The sequence below is a fragment of the Panthera tigris genome, chromosome A2 (genome assembly GCF_018350195.1).
Source record: "Panthera tigris isolate Pti1 chromosome A2, P.tigris_Pti1_mat1.1, whole genome shotgun sequence".
In the NCBI taxonomy this organism is placed as follows: domain Eukaryota; kingdom Metazoa; phylum Chordata; class Mammalia; order Carnivora; family Felidae; genus Panthera; species Panthera tigris.
In genome coordinates, this window is record NC_056661.1 from 145181140 (window position 1) to 145204438 (window position 23299).

General features: G+C 52.3%; 1 protein-coding gene across 2 annotated transcripts in view; it reads right to left on the reverse strand.

Annotated features, from left to right (window-relative positions):
* The window catches only part of COPG2 (COPI coat complex subunit gamma 2), a 114771-nt gene that overhangs the window by 923 nt on the left and 90549 nt on the right, over positions 1–23299 (reverse strand). For both annotated transcript variants that reach the window (XM_042972439.1, XM_042972449.1), the window contains 3 exons: positions 1316–1413; positions 434–572; positions 80–178 (listed from right to left, as the gene is read on the reverse strand). In XM_042972439.1, coding sequence (XP_042828373.1) covers positions 80–178; positions 434–572; positions 1316–1413 — 336 coding nt within the window. The remainder of the gene's footprint in view (positions 1–79; positions 179–433; positions 573–1315; positions 1414–23299) is intronic.

Here is a 23299-nt window from a genome sequence, read left to right on the forward strand (position 1 = left end):
AGCAGGGCACGAGATGCCCCTGCACACCCCCTCCTATTTTGCGACCATACACAGGGAGACTCTGATGGAGGTTTCTTACCTGCCAGATAGAGGGAATGGGAATTCTTGTTCTCAGGTACTTTGTCTGACCTCTCACATGGCTGCATGCCCAGAAACGTGATGATGTTGTTGACAGCTTCTGTGTTGAGAAGATACAAGAGGGTCAGGAAGGCTCAGCCTGGGGGTCTGCCCCTGCACGTGCTGGGGATGGAAGGGGTGCCCCGTGGAGGGAGGCTACCAGACTAGAGCCCGGTTGATTCCATTAGATGATGCAGACGGGATCCTGGCCTTGGCAGTGAAACAGGTTACGAGATATTTAAAGAGTTACTGTGGAATAATAAGTAGGTCTATTAGGTTTTATACTGCAATACACCGAGAGCAAAATTGTTCTCACCTTGGAGAGTTTTGGTAGAACTGAGGGCAAAGGTCTCCTCTTTCTCAAAGGTGTCTCCCACCTCTTCCCAGGCAGCAGCAAAGTTGGGCTTGAGGACTTTCTGAATATGGTCAGACACAGTCACTTCGAGATCTTCCAGCTAGTAGGTAACAAGCAGGGGTCAGTAAATGAAGGCCCTCCGGTACGCAGCCCAGGCCGACGGGACTGATTAGCATGCTTTCATCATTCCGCGTTATATCCTTTGCAGGAGCCTAGGATAAACTCTGCCACTAAAGTAGTTTAAGTTCCGTGGTCTGGATAAATCTACCCGCATATGCCTTCGCAAAGGAAAGCAAGAAAACAGGTCACCTGGCGGGAGCTGTATTCCGAGCCACGCCTATAGCCCCGGGGTACAAAGAAGTCAGGTTGCCGCACCTTCTGAACTTGACGACCTTCTGAACTTCACGTTCGCCAGCAGGTCGATACTTTTTAAGCTTTTCCCTACGTTCTCTGAGGGTTTTTCATTTCATGCTGTGGCTACGTTATAAGCAAACTAAAAGCTGCTAAACAAAAACGGAAAAACCCAATCCTTCACGTAAAACTCCTTGATCTCCAGGCAAATCGCGTAAGCGTTTTCATCTCTTAATCACCCCTATTTTTAAAGACCTAACAAAGTGAGTTTTGTTTTCAATCCGTCACTAAGGGGTAAATCGGAATTCTCTTTGGCAAGACACACTCCTGTCACAGAGGAGGACTGGCCCAGGTCCTCCTCGGTTGTGACCCGTTTGAGAATAAAAGCCCGTAGGTTCATGGCAGGTGCCGCCAGCAAAATGTTCTCTGCAGGCAGAGGTCACTGGGTGGTGCGAGGGTGTCAGAGTGAATCTCTGTGCCGGGAAGACTCACCACGTACTCATCATCATACCCCTCCTCAGCTGGAACCCCGGTGTCAGGGTCGCAGTCCCGGACGGTAAACTTCATGGTGCAGCTAAAGGTGCCTGCAGCTGGGGTGGAAGAGAAGGCAAGCCTGCGTCAGGGGCAGTGCAAGCCCAGGGCCTCCGTCCGTACGCAGCGCCGTGTTCTGTATTGTTACGGCTGGTGGCCCCCAAAGCAGCCTGCGGCCTGGCCAAAAGGCAGTCTCACAGAATGACTTTAAAAACCATTCCCCGCCGTACATAGACCACACCTTTCCTGTCGAAAAGTACAGAAAAGACGACCTGGGCAAAAACGTTTTCGTATCTGTATAAAGAAAGCGGCAGGGGGGATAACTGGGGACCTTTTTTGCCAGGCCTGTCAAAAGGGTCTACAAGTTGAAAAATGTGAGAACCGTTACTTTTAGGAGCTGACAAAGCAAAAAAAAAAAAAAAAAAAGCAAAAAGCACACAGGTCATTAAATTAACACTAAGTACACCAGAGTCTCTCAATATTGTATCTTTAGACTGCGGACCAACAGGGGGTCCACAGGACACCAGAATGAACTTGCTTTAGGTCAACTTTCAACCTACAGTATAGGTCAGTAATGAGGTTCCAGTACTGGCAAAGTCAGTGTCTTAAAATGGAAAAGCAAGTGGGCCATTATATGTTTGGGGATGACTCGTAAATTCAGAAAGAAATGGAGGTAGGGGGACACATTTTTGGAAAGGGAAGTCTTCGTGAAGAAGATGGGATTTTCTGAACTGTTGGAAGAGGGGGTGATTTATTAAGTATGGATGAAAAGGCATTTAAGGATTTAATCCATGGTTTGAAAAAGGCCTATAGGTACAAAAAATACTAGAAATTGGGGAGTGAGAGTTATTTGGGGGATAGGAAGGGCAGGAAAGAAGAGACTCAGATGGAAAGACCATCTGTGACAATCTGGGTAATGGGACTTTGACCTCTCTGCTCAGTCTTTGAACTCCCTCTTTCCCGCCAAGTATGTAGTAAATGCCAATACACGCTGACATTCCACATAAAGGTGTAAACAAACATGTCAGATTGGAGTCATGACCTCTTTCTCCAAGAGTGGATTGGCTAGGAGTTAACTAGGGGTGTGTGTGTGTGTGTGAGAGAGAGAGAGAGAGAGAGAGAGAGGTCTCCTTACATGCCTGTGACGCTGCAACTCAGTGCCCGTAGGTTCTTTAAGTTTTAACGGGGCTGTGTGGGAGTGCAGGATTAACAGCCTGGGGAAATCAAAAATTTGAAGGGACGCGACAGTTTTAATAGGATCTCCAAGGCTGCAAAAGAGTCGGGCAAGCAAAGGAAGACACAAACAAAAGGCCAGAAAGGCCATGGGGCAGTTGGCAATGGTAAGAGATACGCTAATGCCTAGGTGCTGGAGGAGAATTTGCTTAGGAACTTATTTGAAATACCATGTATTTCAAATGAAGGAGACCAGATATTTTCCAACAGGCTCTGGTGAGCTGAGGCAGTCGAGATTGGAATGTTAGAAATAACTAAAGCCAGTGGTGGGAATCCTGTGAAGAGCAGGTCTGAATTCAGAGAGCGTGCTGAAAACAGATGACGGCAGCGGGCTGACCCATAGAGAAGAGTGTACCTATCAAGACCACAGAATTATTTCAGTGCAATAGGGGATTGATCAAAGAATGACTGTGGTTAAATCAAGGTAGGGTTTTCTGCAGGAGAAAGGGAAGGAGGAAGAAAGCGGAAGCTAACACAGACCTAGAATGGGTCAGTTGAAGTATTTAGAAAAAAAGAAAGGAGAGATGGGATTATGGTAGGGACAGAGGTCGTGATCAAATAAGAATGGAGAGGCAGGGTGGACACTGAGTAACACAGGATTATATGAACCCCAGTTTGGTTCTGATTAAGCAGGGAGGCTACAGGCAAATGAACAGAAGTAAGGAAACCATCAGGAACAAGGGTATAATCACAGCCTGGGGCAAACTGGTTGGATTTTATGTACAAGTAAAGACATAAGACACTTAAGTAAGAGACACAGAGAGACAGATTAAGGAAGCAAATAAGAATGGTATTAGTAGAATGTTTCTGAAACTTCTGTGACAAAATTTTAATTAAATAATTTGGTTGATAACAAGGAGAGGTTACAGGGCATCTAAGGTGAACTCCATCCAGTAAAACCACTGGTAGCAATCTATTAACGTTAGCAGAAAGGACGACTAACACTGGGTGATGAGGAGAGGGAGTGAGGGGGGCCTTTCATGGCCAGAGAACAATGTTGAATCCGTTGCCGTAACAGAAAGATGAGAGCTTCATGAATGAAGCCAGGCAAATAACCAAAGACAATAAGAGCAGAATGCCCTGGAGATCTCTGTTACAATTCTTCTCAGAAATGAAGCTTGTCCTAGGACTGACTGAAAGGACAGACAGCTTCTGAGGAGGCCCGTGTGAAGGAACACAGAATAAGAGAAAAGGTAGATGCTGGAAACTATGTTGGGAGAGACATGTGAGTCGGGCTGGAGTGCAGGACCTCTAGGGTAGCAAAGGGCAGAGTGGAAAATTCGGGGGGGAGTGGTCAGGTCTCAACCACAGAGGAGACCATGATTCAATAAGACATGGGGTTAAGAGGACATTCCAGAAAGCTTCGCTGAAATAGTTTAAAGGCTGTGATCAACGGGGCAGAAAGTAGAGGTGGAAGGGACAGAGGTAAAACAGGCTGGCTGTAGCAGCCCATGCAGGCGGGTCTGGACTGAACTGGAAAGGAACGGGTGCAGCACAACATGTAGGAAATCCGGGAAGATGGAGATGAGTCGGGCAGTGACTGCCAAAAATGAGGAGCAAATATGCACCAGGGAAGGTGGTGAATCCACGGAATGCTGTCTGTACAGGTGGCAGGAGGGGTGCTGAAGAGACGGTTCTTCTCTAGAACAAAAGTAGGGGGAAAAGGAGGAAAAGTGCAGAAAAGCTGCATTAAGTTGCCCTCAGAGGGAAAGGAGTCAGTAAGGAGTGACACGCTGGCTGGAAGGATGGGCAGCATTCCTGGGCCACAAGTCACGATGCAGTGAGAAGGAAAGGAGAGACTCGAAGCAAAGAAAAGGAAACGCTGTCGTGGAGGGCCTACAAGGCAGGGCACATGAGGGACGAAGAAGGTCTAGACTGGGGCATCTTGTCAGAGCTCGAAATGGGTCGTTGGTCACATATGTTGGGCGTTGTGAGTAGAAGCATAAACAAAGCGTGAGAAGCAAGGACTTGGGTAGGAGGCAGGAGTGGACTAGCTCTTGGAGCACCCATTTGGAGGGAAACTGGGACTTGAAGGACGTGGGTGACAGGAAAGTTGATGGAAAGCTACTGCTGGCGACGTTCGAGATAACCAGGCCTGACTTGGTTGAGCGGTTCGTGCTCTGGGGACCGCGGGAAGAGGATGAGGGAGCACATCTGGGGAGAAGTGTCCTGCACCCATTCCTTCTGTGGAGAGATGGCCCGGCCAGGTATCATGGTTTCTCGTGCGCCGTGCCATTCAAGTTGGTCGCTCTTTGAAGCTACATGCCGTGGGAGGAGTGGCTAAAAGCGACAGACACTCCTGGGCAGACCTGTGGGAAAACAGCACGGAGCAGGAAGGGAAGAGAAGCTGCAGTCTAGACGCCAAGAAGGGAGGGGATTGAAGGTGTGGAGTGGAGTAGGAGGCGTGAAGAGGGAACGACACCAGAGGGCCACTGCGAGGGCACCGGGAGACAGCAGAGGTGCGTACGAAGCACAGAGCTGTGAGCCAAGCTAGGTGACCACCCAAGGAGATGCGCCGTGGAGACGGAGTGTAGGAACCGGGGTCGTGAGGGAGTGCCACGTGGGACTCTTCCTCGAAGCAACAGTGTGACCAACGGAGTGGAAGGTTAAAGACGGACGGATGGATGTCAGCCGTGGCCAGCGGCCGGGGTCCTGGGAAGGTCTGGGCCGAACAGAGGGCACCGGGGGAACAGCACGGGCGAAACAAGGGGGATCGAAGAGAAGACAGACACCCGAATCCATGGGAAATGATACAAAGACGGGAGCTAAAAAAGCCAGCGGCTGTGTAGGTAACGGAGGTGCTCCCGGAGGGCCGGGGGGAGGAGTCGGAGAGCCTGCAGAAGAGACGGGGGCATCTGAAGATCCGCAGGTTTGGGCCGGAAGCGTAGGGTACCACGCTGACTCAAAGAGGAGAGAGACGGAGACGATGTCAGGGGACAGCTGCTGGAGGGGCAGTTGGGGGCAGTGGAGTGGCAGGGGCAGACATGGTGAGGAACAGAGTTCCCCAGAAGGGGAAATCCTGTAAGGTCTCCTAACGGGTCTGTTTGGTCACGTGGGGGGGCCTTGAAGCCAGACCGAAAGCAGTACGTGTGACGACAGGAGAACAGGGCCTGAGAAGCGGCGGGAAGCTTTAGTGAGGAAGACTGGAGGGAGACGCCCCTGGTTTAAAGCGAGGGCAGCACACGGACACCAGGATCGCTGTGTGAGTCGTTTGTCTGTCGCAGGGGTGACGAGTATCGGGAGCTGAGCGGCTAGGGGTCCTGGTGGGAACGCAACTTGGTAGAACTTGAAATTACACTGTGTGGAATTAAGATGGGGGGGGGCGGCGGCAAACAACTGAAGGGAGATACAGGTAAATATGCGAGCGCCACATTGAAGTTATTCTAGAAGTTACTCTGTCACGTGGAGATGTTCCGCAAGCGACAGACCGCTAGTGGGGAGAAAACCTGGTGGGGGAGAGCTGTTCGGCAGGACACATGTCTGCCGAGTGAAGTGGAAATGGGGCGGGGGCTCAAGAGCAGGTGGCCTATTTCTGTAGGGTAGGATGGGTAATAAGGAGACAGTAACGGGAGAACAGTGTCATAGCTGCCCCCAGATTAAAAGGTCACTTGAGGATTGGCAGGTACTGACTGGAGGGAGAAGGCCCCCACGCTTGGGCCAAAGGCGCAGGGGTGGCGGGGGTTGGGGGGAGGAGAGGGGCTAAGGCTAAGAGGGGCATTTATAGAGAACCGCTCTCACTAGGTGGCGTGTAGTAAGAAAACCACACGTGCCATGAAGATCCCCAGAATGGGGGATCCTGTCGGCTCTGGGAACAGGCCTGACTGGCCTAATGTGTTAGGCATAAGGCCACACTGCTGCGACTCGTGTGTATACTGGGAGAGAAAGGTCTGCCCAGCAATGAAAGTCAGAGGTACACTCACTCTTGATGCATTGGTGGCAAGTTTTTAATTGAAGGACTTGGCTGAGGGGCGCGTTTACAGCGGTGCCTAAGACGTGCCCTGCAGCCCCGTCTGAGCTGATGAATCTGGGCTTTAACAAGCCGCGGTTTGAGAACCACTGCTTTAGATGAAGGCAGAGGAAGAGCCGTTCCGATAAGTCTTTGTAGCAACCTGTCATACTAGGATTAGCTGACAGAGAAGCAGCTGGGGAGGCCTGTAAGGAAGGACAGCAGGTCTGGAGAGGACGGAGGCTAAAATAAGGAAGGGGGCCACCGTGACTCAGGCTAGGGCGGGGAACATCCCCTAGGGCGTGGCCAAGGGGAAGGTCACTGAAGAGGGCTGGAGGGAGGGACACTGAGATGAGTAGGGAGTAGGGACTTGGTAGAGTGGTTTTATGTTAATTCCGGCCCAAGCACTGAGGCAGAGAAAGGAGGGGGGTGTGTGGCTACAAACAGAGATTAGGAAGGGAGCTGTTGGAAAGCTTTGTGGAAGAGGAGGGTAGAGAGGGGCCACGGGGATGGGCCTGGAATCCAGTCCACGGTCTGAATGGTGAGGGCTGAATATGAGATGTTGGTTTCTCCAGAAGCCAGTCTGAATCTATGGGAATGCTATGTATATACATAATCTCCGAATGGAGGAGGGATGCAGAACATAAGGAAGTTTTTATGAGGCAAATATCAAGAAAAAGGAGTAAAAAATAGCAAAGTTAAAATTGCTGTCCGATGAGAAGAGATCACAATACTGACATGGAAATTGTCGCTGGCAATGACCGGACGTATATGGCACCATACTTGGGCCGAAGATCATGACAGAAAAGGAGGGAGACCAGTTGGTTGCTCTCTAAGGGAAGGGCTTGTCTAAAGAGGAGACGGTTGGTTTTGGGTGAGGGAGTGGGGGTCAGAGGGGAGGGAACCTCAAAAAGAATACGCACTCGTCACTCTGAAAGGTTAAGATAAAACAGGGGAGATTGGAAAGAATGTACTATAAGAGAGACGTTAAAGGCACACTTGGAAATTAAGGAAACATGTTAGGATTTGCAGAAAGTGAGATGAAGCCACTGAAGAGACTTGAGACTTGTATGAACAAACAGCAAGGGAGAGAACAAAAGATGGGGCTGGGAGCCAAACGAGGAGAGGGGATGTGTGGATTCGGCTGGGGTGCAGCACAGGCAGGTGGGAAAATACGCGCGGAAGGGCATTAAAGAGGGCTAAGTGGGAACATTAGGGAATGGGAGCTGGAAATGTGTCAGACTTGTGTATTGACAAGGAGAGAGAGTGAGGTAAGAATGTGGCAGAGTGAGAACCGGGGTATGAAGTTTTGCCGTCCAGGTCGCTTTGTTGGAAGGTAACGTGTCTGGTCAATAGAGTGAAAGGTCAGAAATAGGCTAACTGGGACGGACATAAAAGGCAAACCGGCGGCAGGCATCCTATGGAAGTTTATGCTGAACTAAGAGCACAAGAGGATGCAGTAAAGAATCGGACACAAGGGGAGATGGCAGCGGGTTGAGCAGTGAGTGCCCAACATCCGTCTGTCCAGAGAGGCAACGGAGATCTGTCAGAACAGCAGGTGGCAGCTGGAAGGAGGGACACAGAAGACAAGGGAGCATGTTTCTCAGGGTAAAATCACATCCAAGGAGGAAAGGAACGGGAGAGTCAAGTGAAGATTCCTACAGATGTGAAAGGATGATTTTAAGGATGATTTTAAGATACTGACTGCTGGCCGAGGCACGAACTTAGTCCAAGGTTATGATGGGATAAGAAGGGGGAGAGAGTTTGTGAGCTGAGGAAAGGACCGCTGTAAGGAATGAGAGAAGACTTAAAAGAATAAACGGAGTGGCAAAAATGCAGGTCGGGATTAAGGCAGTTTTGTTAAGATGAATTCTCCTAAAAAGATGTTGCTAGCAACCTTAAAATACATCAGGATTGACCAGTCACGCAGTGTGGGTGAGTGGTTTATTATGTGTATCTCTTGAGGAGTGGTTGGGAATCATGACGGAAGCACGGCTCAGGAGGAAAGTACTGTACCCATTGTCAGGATAGACTGTGGGGTGATGAGATGTGTGGTGTGGTATAGTATATAGTGTAGTATCGATGATGCGTTAGCTGATGTGGGTAGTTAAGATAGAGCAGAGCATAACTATGGAAGAAGAGGGGGTTTTAATCTAAGTAATGGGAGCATGCAAGAATTTGAGGGGGGGTTCTCAGTAGTCAGTGTAGCAAAAAAGGCAAATAAGATGTGGATTAAAGAAACCCAGAATGGAGAAATCTGTCAGGTCTTAGAAGAGGTCTACTTGGTTAAGATGTTTGGTGTTAAAGGTTGCAATGAGTGGTATATATAATGAGAGAAGAAAAAGCCTGCATATGGTTAGGAGTCAGAAAGTCGACTAGCTCTTGAAGTCTTGATGGGAAAAAATTTTTAAAGAATGTATATATGTTATATATATAACATCTATATTACTATATATAATTTTACATATTATATATAAGGTAACATATGTAACGTAATATATAACGTATATGTTATATACAACGTAATAATATATACAGTATATTATAGCTTAGCATATATATTATATATGTTTAGAACCCTCGAAGATAGCATTACGTGTTATTTAAGGAGAAATAAATATTTATTAAAATTATACAAATGAGAGAAACATCAAATTATGTAGTGAGGGAGAGGTAAATGATTCTGGAGTGGTACAGAGGAAATCTCAGTCATATGTGCAATATTTTATTTCTTTAAAAATATCTCAATCAGATACAGTATAAAGTTAAGATATAAAGAAGTGGGGTGTGGGCGTATGAATTTGGGAGGGATGGGTAATTTTCATCAAAAGACGTGATTGATATGAATCGTTGGGGCGGGGGAAGATGATGACGAATCTTGATGCAACACCATTGGATGACAACCTGTTTGACCAATAGGAGAGCGGGGTGGGAGGCTGTCTAGGGAGCGGGTGACCTCTACTTGGTAAGAAGTGGGTGGATATCTTTAAGGGAGTAAACCTCAAGAGAAAAATAATGTATTCTTCACTATGATTAGAAATGGAAGCTGAAAATATTATAGACGTTAATAATATATGATGCAGCAAATAATCAAAATCGGGAAGAAGCTGTTGAAATATGTTAAGGTTTGCTCAGAAATTGAAGTATTATGTTAGAACTGGCTGGAAGTGAGAGAAACTAGTGAGACACGTCATAAAGAAGGAAAATGTAGAGGAGAATTGAGGCTGCAATCTAAGAGGAGGGAGTGTCAGTCTAGGCTGCCGTGCAGAACACGCAGGTTTGTAAAATGCTAAACAAAGAAGGGCTTTGAAGGCCAGGATGAGGACTGCATCCTCAGAGATAATCAGAATCGGAAGTTCAGTGCAGAGTTGTAGGTCAAGCCAGAGATCGATCAACCAGCTGAGGAAAGAAGTCAGGATGTGTCTAAATATGATTGTCGTGCTGCCCTGAAAGCTTTGTTGGAGAACGATTTGAAACAATTGGTATAGTCACCAGAATGAGAAGAAAGAGAGATGAAATGTGATGGGCTTAAAATGGGCCAGAGAAGGAACCCTAGGAAAGTCCAGAAGGAATGGAAGGTCGAGGCAGACTCAGTACAGACTATAGGAAATAAGGAAGATAGAAGATGGTGGACTTGTGAGTGCTGAATATCAAAATGTACGTATCCAGAAGAGATGATCAGTTTCACGGGAATCTTACAGCTGGAAGAAGGAATGATGGAGGAAATGCAGGGAGTTTGCAGCAAAAGGGGAAAGGGAAAATGGAGAAAAGGAATAGAGCAACGTTCGGGTTGCCTGCGGATGGAACCCTGTTACTTGAAAGAGTCGTGCTCATGGGAGACGTGGCTGTTGCTCCACACTTGGGCCAAGGTCATGAGAGAATAAAAGGAAAATGGGATGGAAGTAAGTAAAGGGGGCACTGTGTGAATTAGAGAGCAGCTGAGTAAAGGGAATGGCTACAAGACAAACAGGTATGGATGAAAGAAAACACCGCGGCTGTCAGATCTGCGAATTGTGTGTAGAGTGGGAGAGCATCCAGGGCCTGAAAAAAAAAAAACAAAACAGGAGCTGGATAGGCTGGCCCTTGAAGTCTTAGTGGGAAATTTACGACTGAGTCGTTGCTTCCTAGGAAAGGCTAGGAGATGGATTGGATTAAGATAAACTCTGATAAGCCATCGGTGGAAACCTTAGAAATATCACCAGTGCCGTTTTAGAAGGTGTGGACTGAGTATTTTTTCTGTAGAACAAATGAATGCTTATTGGTTGAGGAGTGGTTGGGGCTCATGGTGAATGTTTAAGATCCGGTAGGGCAGATATTCAAACTAGGGGAGACTTCCTGTCAGTGTGATGTTAAATTTGCTGAGAAGCTAAGGAGTCCTGTGAGTCAAAGTGAGAGAAGCAGTTGAACAGACTTGTAGAACACAAGAGGAAAGAGGAAGGGAGAAGATGCTGCTGGGGGGGGGGGGGGAGGAGGGGAGGGTGGGGGTGACTATGAAGAGTATGAATTAGGCTGGGTTTGGGATATGCAGGGTCAAAATGGCAAACATGACCAAGACCAGAACGAGGGACACAGGTGTCCCCAGCTAAGTATGCACGTTATACTCGTTAACATGAAAAGTTTTTATCTCTACGTCCCCCTGTGCTTGGGAAACTGCGGCGAATCGGCATTCTTGTTGGCACACGTTGTCTGTTCGGGATGACATACGTTTGCTGTGGTTAAAGTTCTTCGTAGGCTTGCTTCCCATGCTCAAGGTTTTTCAATGCCTTGTGTGTTATGTCCATCACTTTCCCTACAATACGTGTGGAACACCTCCAGCAGTTCGCCAATTGGTAAGTAAACATTTCCTAGAAGTTTCTTATTTATATATTTCACTCAAAAATGTATAGGAGTTTGTTATTTCTCTTGAAAGCCTTTTCGTTATTCCTTGCAGCGTCAAAGGAGGATGCATTTACGGTATTTTATCATAGCATGGGTTCACCGTGTGCTACAGACAAACACGTACACTAACGAAGGGACGATATGTTAAATAATTCTGCAGTTGGCTTTTAAAATGGTTGACATCGTAAGAAATACTTGAAAGTTTTTTGTAATAATATTTTTGTGATGGTTGAGAAAATACGTTGGATTTTTTAAAAGGGTGATGTTAGGGACTTTTCAAATTTAAGATATTGCAATATAAGCATTTACTAACAAAAATGGTTATTCAGCATATTTTAAACCAAAAGGTGATGAAAACTGCTTGAACGTATAAAGAAGTTGAGGCAGGAAGAGAATTGTGTGGTGAGGCAGTTCTGAAAAGAAGAAAGAGTGGAGAAAAAGAGGGACAGTATCCAGGAAAGTATGTTTGTGTAAAAAAGTGTGGCTGATAAAGAGAAAGGTTTGGTGAAATGGGCCTAAGACAAGGCAAGTGGCAGGGATCCTACCAAAGAATAAACAGAAGCCAAGGCAGTTCAACAAAATATGTAGGAAAAAAGAAATATGGAGACAGATTGAACAATGGATGTAGGATAAAAACAGGAACCAAACAGGGATTTATTAGCGAGTGTATGAGAATGAGACACACTCAGTAGACGGATGGTTAATAAAAGATAAAACTGGGGGGGAGGGGGTCCAAGCAGATGGGTGGAAAAGCGAAATTTACCTTCAGCTGGGGAAGGTCATGTGCAGAATGGCATCCTGAAACAAGCTTTGGCACTATAACTGTATTGGATGGCACAAGGAAGAATAGGGATGGTAGAAGCTAAGTAAAGAGAATGTCGTGTGGATTAGAGCACATTTCAGAGTAACTAGACTAAATAGAACGTAAAACTAGAGTAAATGTAGGGAGACCCAGAAACCCGAACGCGGTGAAGTAGCACACAAGTCAAGGAAGTGGATGTAGGATTAAAGACTCGCTAAAGGTAGTGAAGAGCATGAGGGCAGGATGAAATAGGTTAGGAGGCAGCTACATGCATTAGAGCGGAGTATTGGCAAAAGGCAAATGGGAAAAGATAGACTGAGCTGCACGTTTAATCCAGTTCCAAACACGGGAGGGGAAAGAGGTTAAGAAGCGGATAAAGAGCGACTCCGTGGACGGGGGCGGGGGAAGGGTGTTGTGGAAGGGCACTGGAAAGTGCACATCCATACCTGGAAAGGGCATCGAACTTCATCAGAGAAATGGTAGCGGGCAGATAACGGAACAGCGTGGGAGTGCGGGAGGAGGCCCGGGGCCGAGGGACAGCAGGGCAGAGAAAGGCACACACATAGAGGGGTTAAGCAGACATAGGGTTATGGGACTGAAAGAATTCCGTATTTGCTTTTTCTCAGGGACAAAACTGCCCCCAGTAATAATGGAAATAAAAGAACAAAGAAGAAATTGCATGGCTTACACTACACACAGAGACCATGAAAAAACTAGAGAACAGGAAAACCAGCGCCTGACAGGGAAAATGGCAAAAGAGTGACAAAATTAAGGTGGTTGGACAGAGAATCTTGCAAAACCAGTCATAGCATGTAAATTTAAAAGATATGAAGGATTCATGAGTGAAGAGAAGATATTGATGGCAAGGAGAGGGAAATCAGGCTAAGAAGGAGGAGGTTAAGAGTGTATATAACTTCTTGTAGCTGAGTTCAAGGGAGGCTCCATTTTCAACAAGATCTAGAGGAAGAACCGAAAAGAGTCTGGCAGAGAGAGCAGAGCAGAGGAGAGAGAGATGAGGGGGAAAGGCCAGCGCATCGGCTGCAAAATGTATGTACTAATGAGTAGATTTCCAAAGTTCTACCCGAGAAAGGAAATAGTAAGCACTTTGAAAACAAGTAAAATTAAACATTGGAATGAATGAGCCATGGGTTAGGGTATTAAGTAAAAAGAAATAAAAGTCACAGTCAATAATGATCCTTGGCCAAGAGGAGGACAAACCTAAGAAATAAGAAGGGTTAACTATCAGTAGACTGAGTGCGGGGCACGTCAGGTGTCCAAGGGAATGCCATGGATCCCAGAGCAGAGAGCCAGGCAAGTGTCACAATTTGAAGGCAGTGCTGGGATTTGAGAAAGAAGGGTCAGTGGCAACTGATTTAGAAGGTGACAGGCGGTGCCCGGCGAGTGCGGCCCGGGGAGTGAGCTGGGCTTCCACCGCAGTGGTTCTTCCCGAGGATGGGGGGGTGGTTTTCACCCGAGGGGGGCTGTGGGCATGGCCCCCAAGGCAGGCCTATCAAAACATCTGAGGGGGAGCAGTGCTCTGCTCCAAAAAACACAAAACCAAAAAAACACAAAAAGAAACCCCAAAACCACGGCCCGATGATGATGCTGATAGGCGGTCTTGGGGGTCACGCGTCCTCGGGTGAGAATCACTGGGTGGAAGGGGCAGAGTGGAGGGCGGGCGGAGAGGTGAAGCTTGAGCAGATGAGCCGGGGGTGCATGGGGACATCAGAGTCAGGACTGTCAGACACGGGGGAAAGGGACGTGGGACCAGGAAGACAGCTAGCAGATGGATGTAGCCGAGAGGGCACCTGGCACAATGGGTACTGGGTGCAGATTCACGGTCAGCGTGTAGGGAGTGGCGTGCCAAAGTGTTGTTCCCAGAGCTAGGGACGCTTCAGGACTCGGGCCGAGAGAGAGGAGAATGGCGATCGAAAGGAAGTTGTGTGAGCACCGTGAGCACAGAGCACGGGGCGGGCTGTCCACGCAGAAGGAAGGGGCAGGCGGGACGGGAGACCACAGGGCTGATCATCTGGGGGAGAGATGCTGCCAGGGAGGCAGGAGGACCCAGGGCTCCTGCAGGTGGAGGCCGAGTGCAGTGGTGTCGGGCCATGTGGGCAGGGATGAGGGCGGGAGGGAGGGTGGAAGAGAAAATGCTGCAGTGAAAGGAAAGAGGAAGGAGAGTCAGAGGAACAGGCTCTCGGAGAGCGCTGTAGGGAGAGTGTGCAACGAAGGGGTCCGAGTGGAAACAGGAAAGGTCACGGGAGGGACATGTGTGGGGCCCAGGCGGCCAGCAGGGTGTGGGTCCACAGGACGTGAGCAGGGGCTGGCGGGGGAGCGTGCGGGTTCAGTACCATATGTCTGAAGCAGAGACGATGGAGATGGGCTGAGCGGGGGGTGAGGGAGCAAGCAGGGAGCACACAGCAGAGAGGACGGCAGAAGCAGCCGGATGACTCACAGAGGGTAGCTGAAGGGACGTCACGTGGCTCAGGTGGCAGGACGGTTCCGATGTCATGTGTGCGGTAGACAAGCAGAGCAGGAGAGGCAGGGGGGCGGGCCCTGGAGGCCCATCAGGCGATGGCCCATCAGTCCGCAGCAGGTGGGAGAAGATGGTGGGGGAGAGGTGGTCCGAGGGGCAGGAGCGAGAAGGGGCAGGTGAGGGTCTCGCAGGTAGGGCAGGAGAGGCTGGGGAGGGTCAGGGAATGTCCTGTGCCGAGAGGGATGGTAGAGGGCCCGGGGGAGTGAGCGGACGAGAGGCATCCAGAAACTGCCCCCCAAATGTGGACAAGGTCTTGAAGAACCAACCCCCCTGCCCCAGGAGGAAGAAGACAGCCCACGAGGAAGCAGGGGTGGGGGGAGGCGGCCAGAGGAGAGGAGTCAGGAGAGCTGGTGGCCCGTTTAAAATGTTGGGGACAACGCTGTCAGTGCAGGGCATGGTGAGAAGATGAAAGGTCAGAGAAAGGACCAGAGAATGACCTCCCAAGTGGCCGACCTGAAACGTAGAGGGGTTAGCAGTGACGTCAGCAGCAGGTGGATTCAGTACAGCACACTGGGGACCAAGGGCTGATAACCTGGAGAGCGTGAGGGCTGGTCAAGTAGGGAGCAGATGTCAAGGAGAAGACCTGTAACTCCTTCAGGTGGCGGCGCTGGTCAGGGGAGTGGAAGGGAAACGATGTGGACAGGTGCAGGGGAGGACGGAGAGGACCTCATGGCATGGGAGGTGCTCACGGTGGGTAGACGGGGTGCTGCTGAAAAGGGGAAGGCATCCTGAAAAGCTCCCAGTCGGGACATTGGCAGATTTCGGGTGGCAAGAAAGATGGCGTGTGCAGTGCTGAGATGGGATGGGAGGAACAGGGCAAAGAGCTGAGACTCCAGGCACTGGATGATGCAGGGGCCTCATGAACAAGTGGGGGAAAGGGGCACCATGAGGTGGAACAGGGGAACCAGGGCATCACTGCACAGTAAGACCCTGCAGAGGAACCTCAGGGATCCAGGATGGACTCATGTGCATCGGGCCCAAAGTGTGGGTAGCAGATACACTTAGAAATGGCAGGGGAGCGTGCAAGAATCAAGGCTGGTAACGTTTCCCAAGGGTCACCAGATCTATGTCTCAGCTGCTCCAAGGGGGCAGAAAGGATGGAGTTCTAGCATGTAGCAGTGAGACTCCATTAGAGAAGGAAGGAGGACTCTCAAAACCAGTGGGGTGTCAAAGATCTAATCTGAGAAGATGGTGTGGACGGCGAGAGGGCATGGAGGGAGAGAGCAGCGGTAGGGCAATAGGGGCTTCCGGGCTCTTGGTCGAGAACCTTGGATCAGGTGGACAACAGAGGGGGCCAGGCGAGGGGAGGGAGAGCCAGAGGAGGGCCCTAAAACCCACATGTGGTGTTGTGAAGGGATCAGGACCAGGAGGGAAAGAGGGCAAAGGAGAGATCTGAACGATCTCACTACAGAGTGGGAGGGCAGTGGCAATGGGCAGGGGTGCATCAGGGGACCCGGTGGAGAAGGAATGGAAGCAGGGGCGGTGAGGGAAGGAGGACGAGCTGAAAGTGCAGGCCTGGTGTCAAGTCCGGTGGGCAAGGGCTTGATCGAAAAGGGAAGAGAGGAGGAAGGAAGGTGAGGTGGGGTGAGGCTAGGGGACAAGGGAGCCTAAAGGGGGGGCGGTGGTCAGGGCCAGTGGAAGGTGGGGTCAGAGAGAACATGGCCTGTTGAGGGGATGGAAAGAGTGTGAGCGGTGACAGCAGGTCAGGGGAGGGAGCACATCCCCTGTGGAGAAGGGATGACCAGGTGCAAATACCTGACAGGCATTAGGGAGCTTGGACACACACGGGCGCTGGCGAAGAGGCAGGGCGCTTACCTGGGCGGAGGAGGGATGAGGAAGAGACGGGTAGCGTGAGGAAAGCTCCTGGTAAAGAATGTCAACGTGGGGCCTTGTTGCAGCTGAACAAGTCATCCCCCCGAGACAGACAAGGTGAGAGGAGGCCCTGGGGAGGATGGGGAGTGGAGTGCGGCGGAAGGGAGACGGGCTGGACACAAGAGGAGTTGCGAGAAGGGGGCGGTGGCAAGAACAGTCCTGACAGGAGGGACTTGCAGAGCCTGGGGCCACAGTGCTCCAGCAGAGGCACAGGAAGGAGGGGCAGAGAGGGTGGTAGTGGGTGTGGAGCCTTGGCTGCTGCCCCCGTGGCCGTGAAGGTGGTGGAAAGAGTAGACCTTTTTGGCCAGGCTCTGTACTACGGATCCAGATGGAACGGGTGGGAGATGGGGTTGGGTAGGGGTGGGGGGAGGCGTTCACTGGGTTGGACTAGAGAACAGGGTTGGGACTGACTGGGACACGGTGGGTGTGGGGGCATGAGAAGACCTTCTTCTTTAACTGAATCTGAATTTGTAGGCTGATTTCAAGTCCAAAACGAGGGGCGGGGGGGGGTGGGGGCGGGGGTGATGACCACAGACCGAAGCGAGGCTGGGGAAGACCAGCGAGTCTACCCAGGGAGGACACAGGACAGGAGCTGCAGGGACGGTGGCAGGTCTGCTGGGCAGGAATCCCAGACGGACTGAGGACCACAGTGAGGGGACGGTGTCACGGGTCTGAAATGAGGAGAGGTAACGTAGGGAAGGAGCCAGCGGCACCCACGGAGAAAAACCAGTATTGGCCCAAAGATACGGTCACGTTGCCGGTAAGTCCTCAAGGCTGAGGGCGGGAGGGTGCGAACAGAACGATGCTCTCGTGCAGACTGGGCTGGGGGCACATCAGGTGTCGGGACCACGTGCTCAAAGAACGCGGTGCTTCCGAGAGGATAGAGCCGGGTCGATGTCGGTGTGGGGCACTGTTGGGAATGTGAGGAACGCTGTTAACTGTTCAGGGTGTCAGTGGCAACCGAGGGAAGGAGAAGGTGACAGGCGGTGCCCGGGGAGTGCGGCCCAGGGAGTGAGCTGGGCTTCCACCGCAGTGGTTCTTCCCGAGGGTGGGGGGGTGGTTTTCACCCGAGGGGGGCTGTGGGCACGGCCCCCAAGGCAGGCCTATCAAAACATCTGAGGGGGAGCAGTGCTCTGCTCCAACAAACACAAAACCAAAAAAAACCACAAAAAGAAACCCCAAAACCACGGCCCGATGATGATGCTGATAGGCCGTCTTGGGGGTCATGCGTCCTCGGGTGAGAATCGCTGGGTGGAAGGGGCAGAGTGGAGGGCGGGCGAAGAGGTGAAGCTTGAGCAGATGAGCCCCTGAGCCGGGGGTGCGTGGGGACATCAGAGTCAGGACTGTCAGACACGGAGCAAAGGACGTGGGACCAGGAAGACAGCGAGCAAATGGATGTAGCCGAGAAGGCACCTGGCACATTGGGGGCTGGGTGCGGATTCACGGTCAGCGTGTAGGGAGTGGCGTGCCAAAGTGTTGTTCCCAGAGCTAGGGACGCTTCAGGACTCGGGCCGAGAGAGAGGAGAATGGCGATCGAAAGGAAGTTGTGTGAGCACCGTGAGCACAGAGCACGGGGCGGGCTGTCCACGCAGAAGGAAGGGGCAGGCGGGACAGGAGACCACAGGGCTGATCATCTGGGGGAGAGATGCTGCCAGGGAGGCAGGAGGACCCAGGGCTCCTGCAGGTGGAGGCCGAGTGCAGTGGTGTCGGGCCATGTGGGCAGGGGCGAGGGCGGGAGGGAGGGTGGAAGGGAAAGTGAAGTAGTGAAAGGAAAGAGGAAGGAGAGTCAGAGGAACAGGCTCCCGGAGAGCGCTGTAGGGAGAGTGTGCAACGAAGGGGTCCGAGTGGAAACAGGAAAGGTCACGGGAGGGACGTGTGTGGGGCCCAGGCGGCCAGCAGAGTGTGGGTCCACAGGACGTGAGCAGGGGCTGGCGGGGGAGCGTGCGGGTTCAGTACCGTATGTCTGAAGCAGAGATGATAGAGGTGAGTTGAACGGGGGGTGAGGGAGCGAGCAGGGAGCACACAGCAGAGAGGACGGCGGAAGCAGCTGGACGACTCAGAGGGTAGCTGAAGGGACGTCACGTGGCTCAGGTGGCAGGACGGTTCCGATGTCATGTGTGCGGTAGACAAGCAGAGCAGGAGAGGCAGGGGGGCGGGCCCTGGAGGCCCATCAGGCGATGGCCCGTCAGTCCGCGGCAGGTGGGAGAACATGGTGGGGGAGAGGTGGTCCGAGGGGCAGGAGTGAGAAGGGGCAGGTGAGGGCCTCGCAGGTAGGGCAGGAGAGGCTGGGGAGGGTCAGGGAATGAATGTCCTGTGCCGAGACGGATGGCAGAGGGCCCGGGGGAGGGAGCGGACGAGAGGCATCCAGAAACTGCCCCCCAAATGTGGACAAGGTCTTGAAGAACCAACCCCCCTGCCCCAGGAGGAAGAGCACAGTGTAGGTAAGGCCAGAAATCACACGGTGCTATGAGGAATGTGGGAGAGGTGGACGGAGGCTAGAGCATGAGGTGGGAGAGGTAGTTGCCTGTTTAATGTATTAGAGGTAATCCTGTCAGTGGTGTCTTGTCTAGGTCCGTAGAGAAGCCTAGAAAAGTAACAACCTCCAAAATGGCAGACCTGGAAAGCTACGGTGCCTAGGGGTGAATTTGGCTAGTAGGTGGATTGTCTATAGCCCCCTGGTGATGAAGATCGCAAGAGAAGGATTTGAGGGTAGTCACCTGACTAGCACGTGCTGGAGAAGTAGGATGCAGGGTTGATGGTGAACCAGAGGTCTCTTAGAGACAGGAGTGGGAGAATAGGCAGAGGAAAGGCCCAGAACATTCAGTCTGGAAAGGGAGAGAGAGTAGAGACTGAGGCAACTATGAAAAGTTGGTCTGTGGGATGCGAGTCATGTCAGGGGAATCTCTGAGAAAACAAAGGGAAAGGCAGTAGGGAAAAGGGGAGAGAATCTCATAAACATGCCAGGGGCTCAGGGGCAGAAGGGGAAGGAAAAGGGGAAGGCGGTGTGGAGAGCTTCCAATCTGGGGACATCAACACATCTCAAGACAAGAAGATTGTCACGGGCGGTATAAGGCTAGGCGGTAGGAGTAGAGCAGAGCAGGGGGAACATGCCGTAGCCTGGGCATTTGGACCCAAGGGCTCCTGAGAGCACGCGGGGACAGGGGATGTTAACGACAAAGGTGAAACTGAGGACATGGGGCAGTGCCGCACATTAAAACAGACACTGAATAGAAACCACTGACGGGAAACCTCAGGGAGTTCAAGGTGGATTCATGTGAATGGAGGCGAGTGTGTAGGTAGCCAGGTTAGAAACAGAGGGGAGGGGCCCACGAGAGCGAATGCAGAAATGGCATTTTTCAACAGTCACCAAATCCCTCTTTGTGCTATTTCAAGGAGTTGTAAAGGGTGGATCCTAACACGTAGCTGGAGATTCCCAACAGGGACGTTGTACTGGACAGGGGGACACCTCAAAATCTGAGAATGCCCTGGGTCTGTCGGATGAAGATGTTGGCGGCAGAGGGGCACGGAGGGAGAGCAAGGGGTGGGCTGGTGAGGTCTGGGGACCCTTGTTTTAGAGGCTTGATATGGTGGACAACAGAGGCAGCAGGGCTTACTGGATGGAGAACGAGAGGGTGGGCTGACATCTGCACGTGGCCAAGAGGGAAGGAGGGCAAGGGGGGATCTGGGCCGTGTCAGTGGGGTGTGGAGGGCAAGCGTGATGGGCAGGGGTACATCAGGGGACCCGGTGGAGAAGGAATGGAAGCAGGGGAGGTGAGGGAAGGAGGACGAGCTCAAAGTGCAGGCCTGGTGTCAAGTCCGGTGGGCAAGGGCTTGATCGAAAAGGGAAGAGGAAGGAAGGTGAGGTGGGGTGAGGCTAGGGGACAAGGGAGCCTAAAGGGGGGGCGGTGGTCAGAGCCAGTGGAAGGACTGGACGAGCGCCAGCAGGTGGGTTCAGAGAGAACATGGCCCGATGAGGGGATGGAAAGGGTATGAACTGAGAGCAGGTCCCGGGAGGGAGCACCTCCCAGTGGTGAAGGGATGACCCAGTGCGACCACATGACAGGCTTTCGGGAGCTTTGAGAGGCGTGGGCCCTAGAGAAGAGGCGGGGTGCTCTCCGGGGGCTGAGGAGGGAAGGGGAAGGAATGTGAAAATGGGGCCTTGATGCAGTGTGACAGGAGGGTCACGTCTCAGGGACGGGCAAGGTGAAGGGGACCCCCAGGGGACAAAGGAGAGGGGAGCATGGAAGGGAGGCGGGCTGGCCGCCAACAGGCTGGGCGGAGAAGAGGGAGGTGGCAGCGTCTGCACCCTGGCGCTTCTTGAGGTGCCTCCTGGAGGCGCGTCCAGGGCTCCGGGCCAGCCAGCGGGAGCAGGGCGTGGGGAAGGAAGAGTAGCAAAGGGGTGGTAGCAGGGGCCGCCCCTACAGCCTTAAATGTTGCGGTCAGAGTAGAACTTTCCAGCCAGGCTCTTTACTACGGATCCGGTGGGGATGGGGTGGGAGGTGGGGACGGGGTGGGAGGTGGGGATGGGATGGGGGACTGGTTCGGGTGGGGTAGGGGTAGGGGTGGGGTCCAGGGTTGGGGTTGGGGATGGGGTCTGGGTGGGGTGTGGGTCGTGTTTTACTGGGTCGGGTGGGGGGGGCAGGGTTGGGATCAGTGGGCACGGGGCGGGGGTGGGAGATACAAACTGTGCTCCAGGCACTGAGAAACACATTCTTTAACTGCACTTATGGACTGATTGCACACACGATGCTGGGAGTGATGACCACAGGCTGTGCAGAGGGTCGGGAAGACCAGTGCATCCACCGTGAGGAGACACAGGAGAATAGCACAGGAGAGATGGAACCGATGTGGGCTTGGCAGGAATCAGAGGGACGTGAGGACCGCAGGGCCAAGACTCTGCAGGGGGTGGTGTCACAGGTCAGACACGAGGGGAGGTAACGTACAGAAAGGAATGATGGCAATTGTTGAAAAGGACCAGGTTTGCACCCAACATATTGTCACAATGCCTGAGAGTCATAAATGCTGGAGGCCGGGGAGGCATTGGGGAACGATGCTCTGATGTGGACTAGGGTTTCTAGCACATCCAGTGTCAAAAGGGTAAATAACGGAAGGATTGTGGTGGTTCCAAGAGGAGACTGCCAGGCCTAGACAGAGTGGGGGCAGTGCTGGGATCTGAGGAACAGTGTCACTTACAACCCATGGAAGTGTACAGGCGGTGCCTGGGGAGTGCGGCCCGGGGAGTGAGCTGGGCTTCCACCGCAGTGGTTCTTCCCGAGGGTGGGGGGGTGGTTTTCACCCGAGGGGGGCTGTGGGCACGGCCCCCAAGGCAGGCCTATCAAAGCATCTGAGGGGGAGCAGTGCTCTGCTCCAACAAACACAAAACCAAAAAAAAAAAACCACAAAAAGAAACCCCCAAACCACGGCCCGATGATGATGCTGATAGGCGGTCTTGGGGGTCACGCGTCCTCGGGTGAGAATCGCTGGGTGGAAGGGGCAGAGTGGAGGGCGGGCGGAGAGGTGAAGCTTGAGCAGATGAGCCCCTGAGCCGGGGGTGCGTGGGGACATCAGAGTCAGGACTGTCAGACACGGGGGAGAGGGACGTGGGACCAGGAAGACAGCGAGCAGATGGATGTAGCCGAGAAGGCACCTGGCACATTGGGGGCTGGGTGCGGATTCACGGTCAGCGTGTAGGGAGTGGCGTGCCAAAGTGTTGTTCCCAGAGCTAGGGACGCTTCAGGACTCGGGCCGAGAGAGAGGAGAATGGCGATCGAAAGGAAGTTGTGTGAGCACCGTGAGCACAGAGCACGGGGCGGGCTGTCCACGCAGAAGGAAGGGGCAGGCGGGACGGGAGACCACAGGGCTGATCATCTGGGGGAGAGATGCTGCCAGGGAGGGAGGGAGAAAAGGAGTGCTAGACGGTAATACCTAGAGCCGTGACACCTAGGTCAGGACTGAGTGCTATGATGTGTGTGGCACTTCCGCGGCCAGGGCGGGGGGAGGGCAGAGGACAAAGTGCTTGATGCAAGGCAAAAGGTCGGAAAATTAGAAAGAGGCTCCCTGAGAGCAGTGGCAGAAGGACGTAACTAACGGGTCCGAGTGGAAACAGGAAAGGTCACGGGAGGGACGTGTGTGGGGCCCAGGCGGCCAGCAGGGTGTGGGTCCACAGGACGTGAGCAGGGGCTGGCGGGGGAGCGTGCGGGTTCAGTACCGTATGTCTGAAGCAGAGACGACAGAGGTGGGCTGAGCGGGGGGTGAGGGAGCGAGCAGGGAGCACACAGCAGAGAGGACGGCGGAAGCAGCTGGACGACTCACAGAGGGTAGCTAGTGTCTCACGACTTAGGACACTTTCTTTCCTTTGTATACAGTAGAGGCACAAAGCGGGAGAGACCTGCAGTCTGGGTCCACGCGATGGAGGTCAGGTGAGAAGTCTTAGGGTGGTGATGTCACTGGCAGTTAGCATGAGGAAGGGCAGGTATGGAGCCTTGTAATTAGGGCAGGAGAGGCTTATTGAGAGCTTCTGGTACCACACTGTACCAAGAGAGGGGTGGGAAAGAGCCCAAAGGAGGGACTGGACGTGGAGAATCCAGGACCTTTGACCCCTAGAGGAACTAGCGTGTGTCGAAGCCCATGCGGGTGAAGGCACATGATCTGCATCAGGCCAGCCAGGAGCCTGGGCCA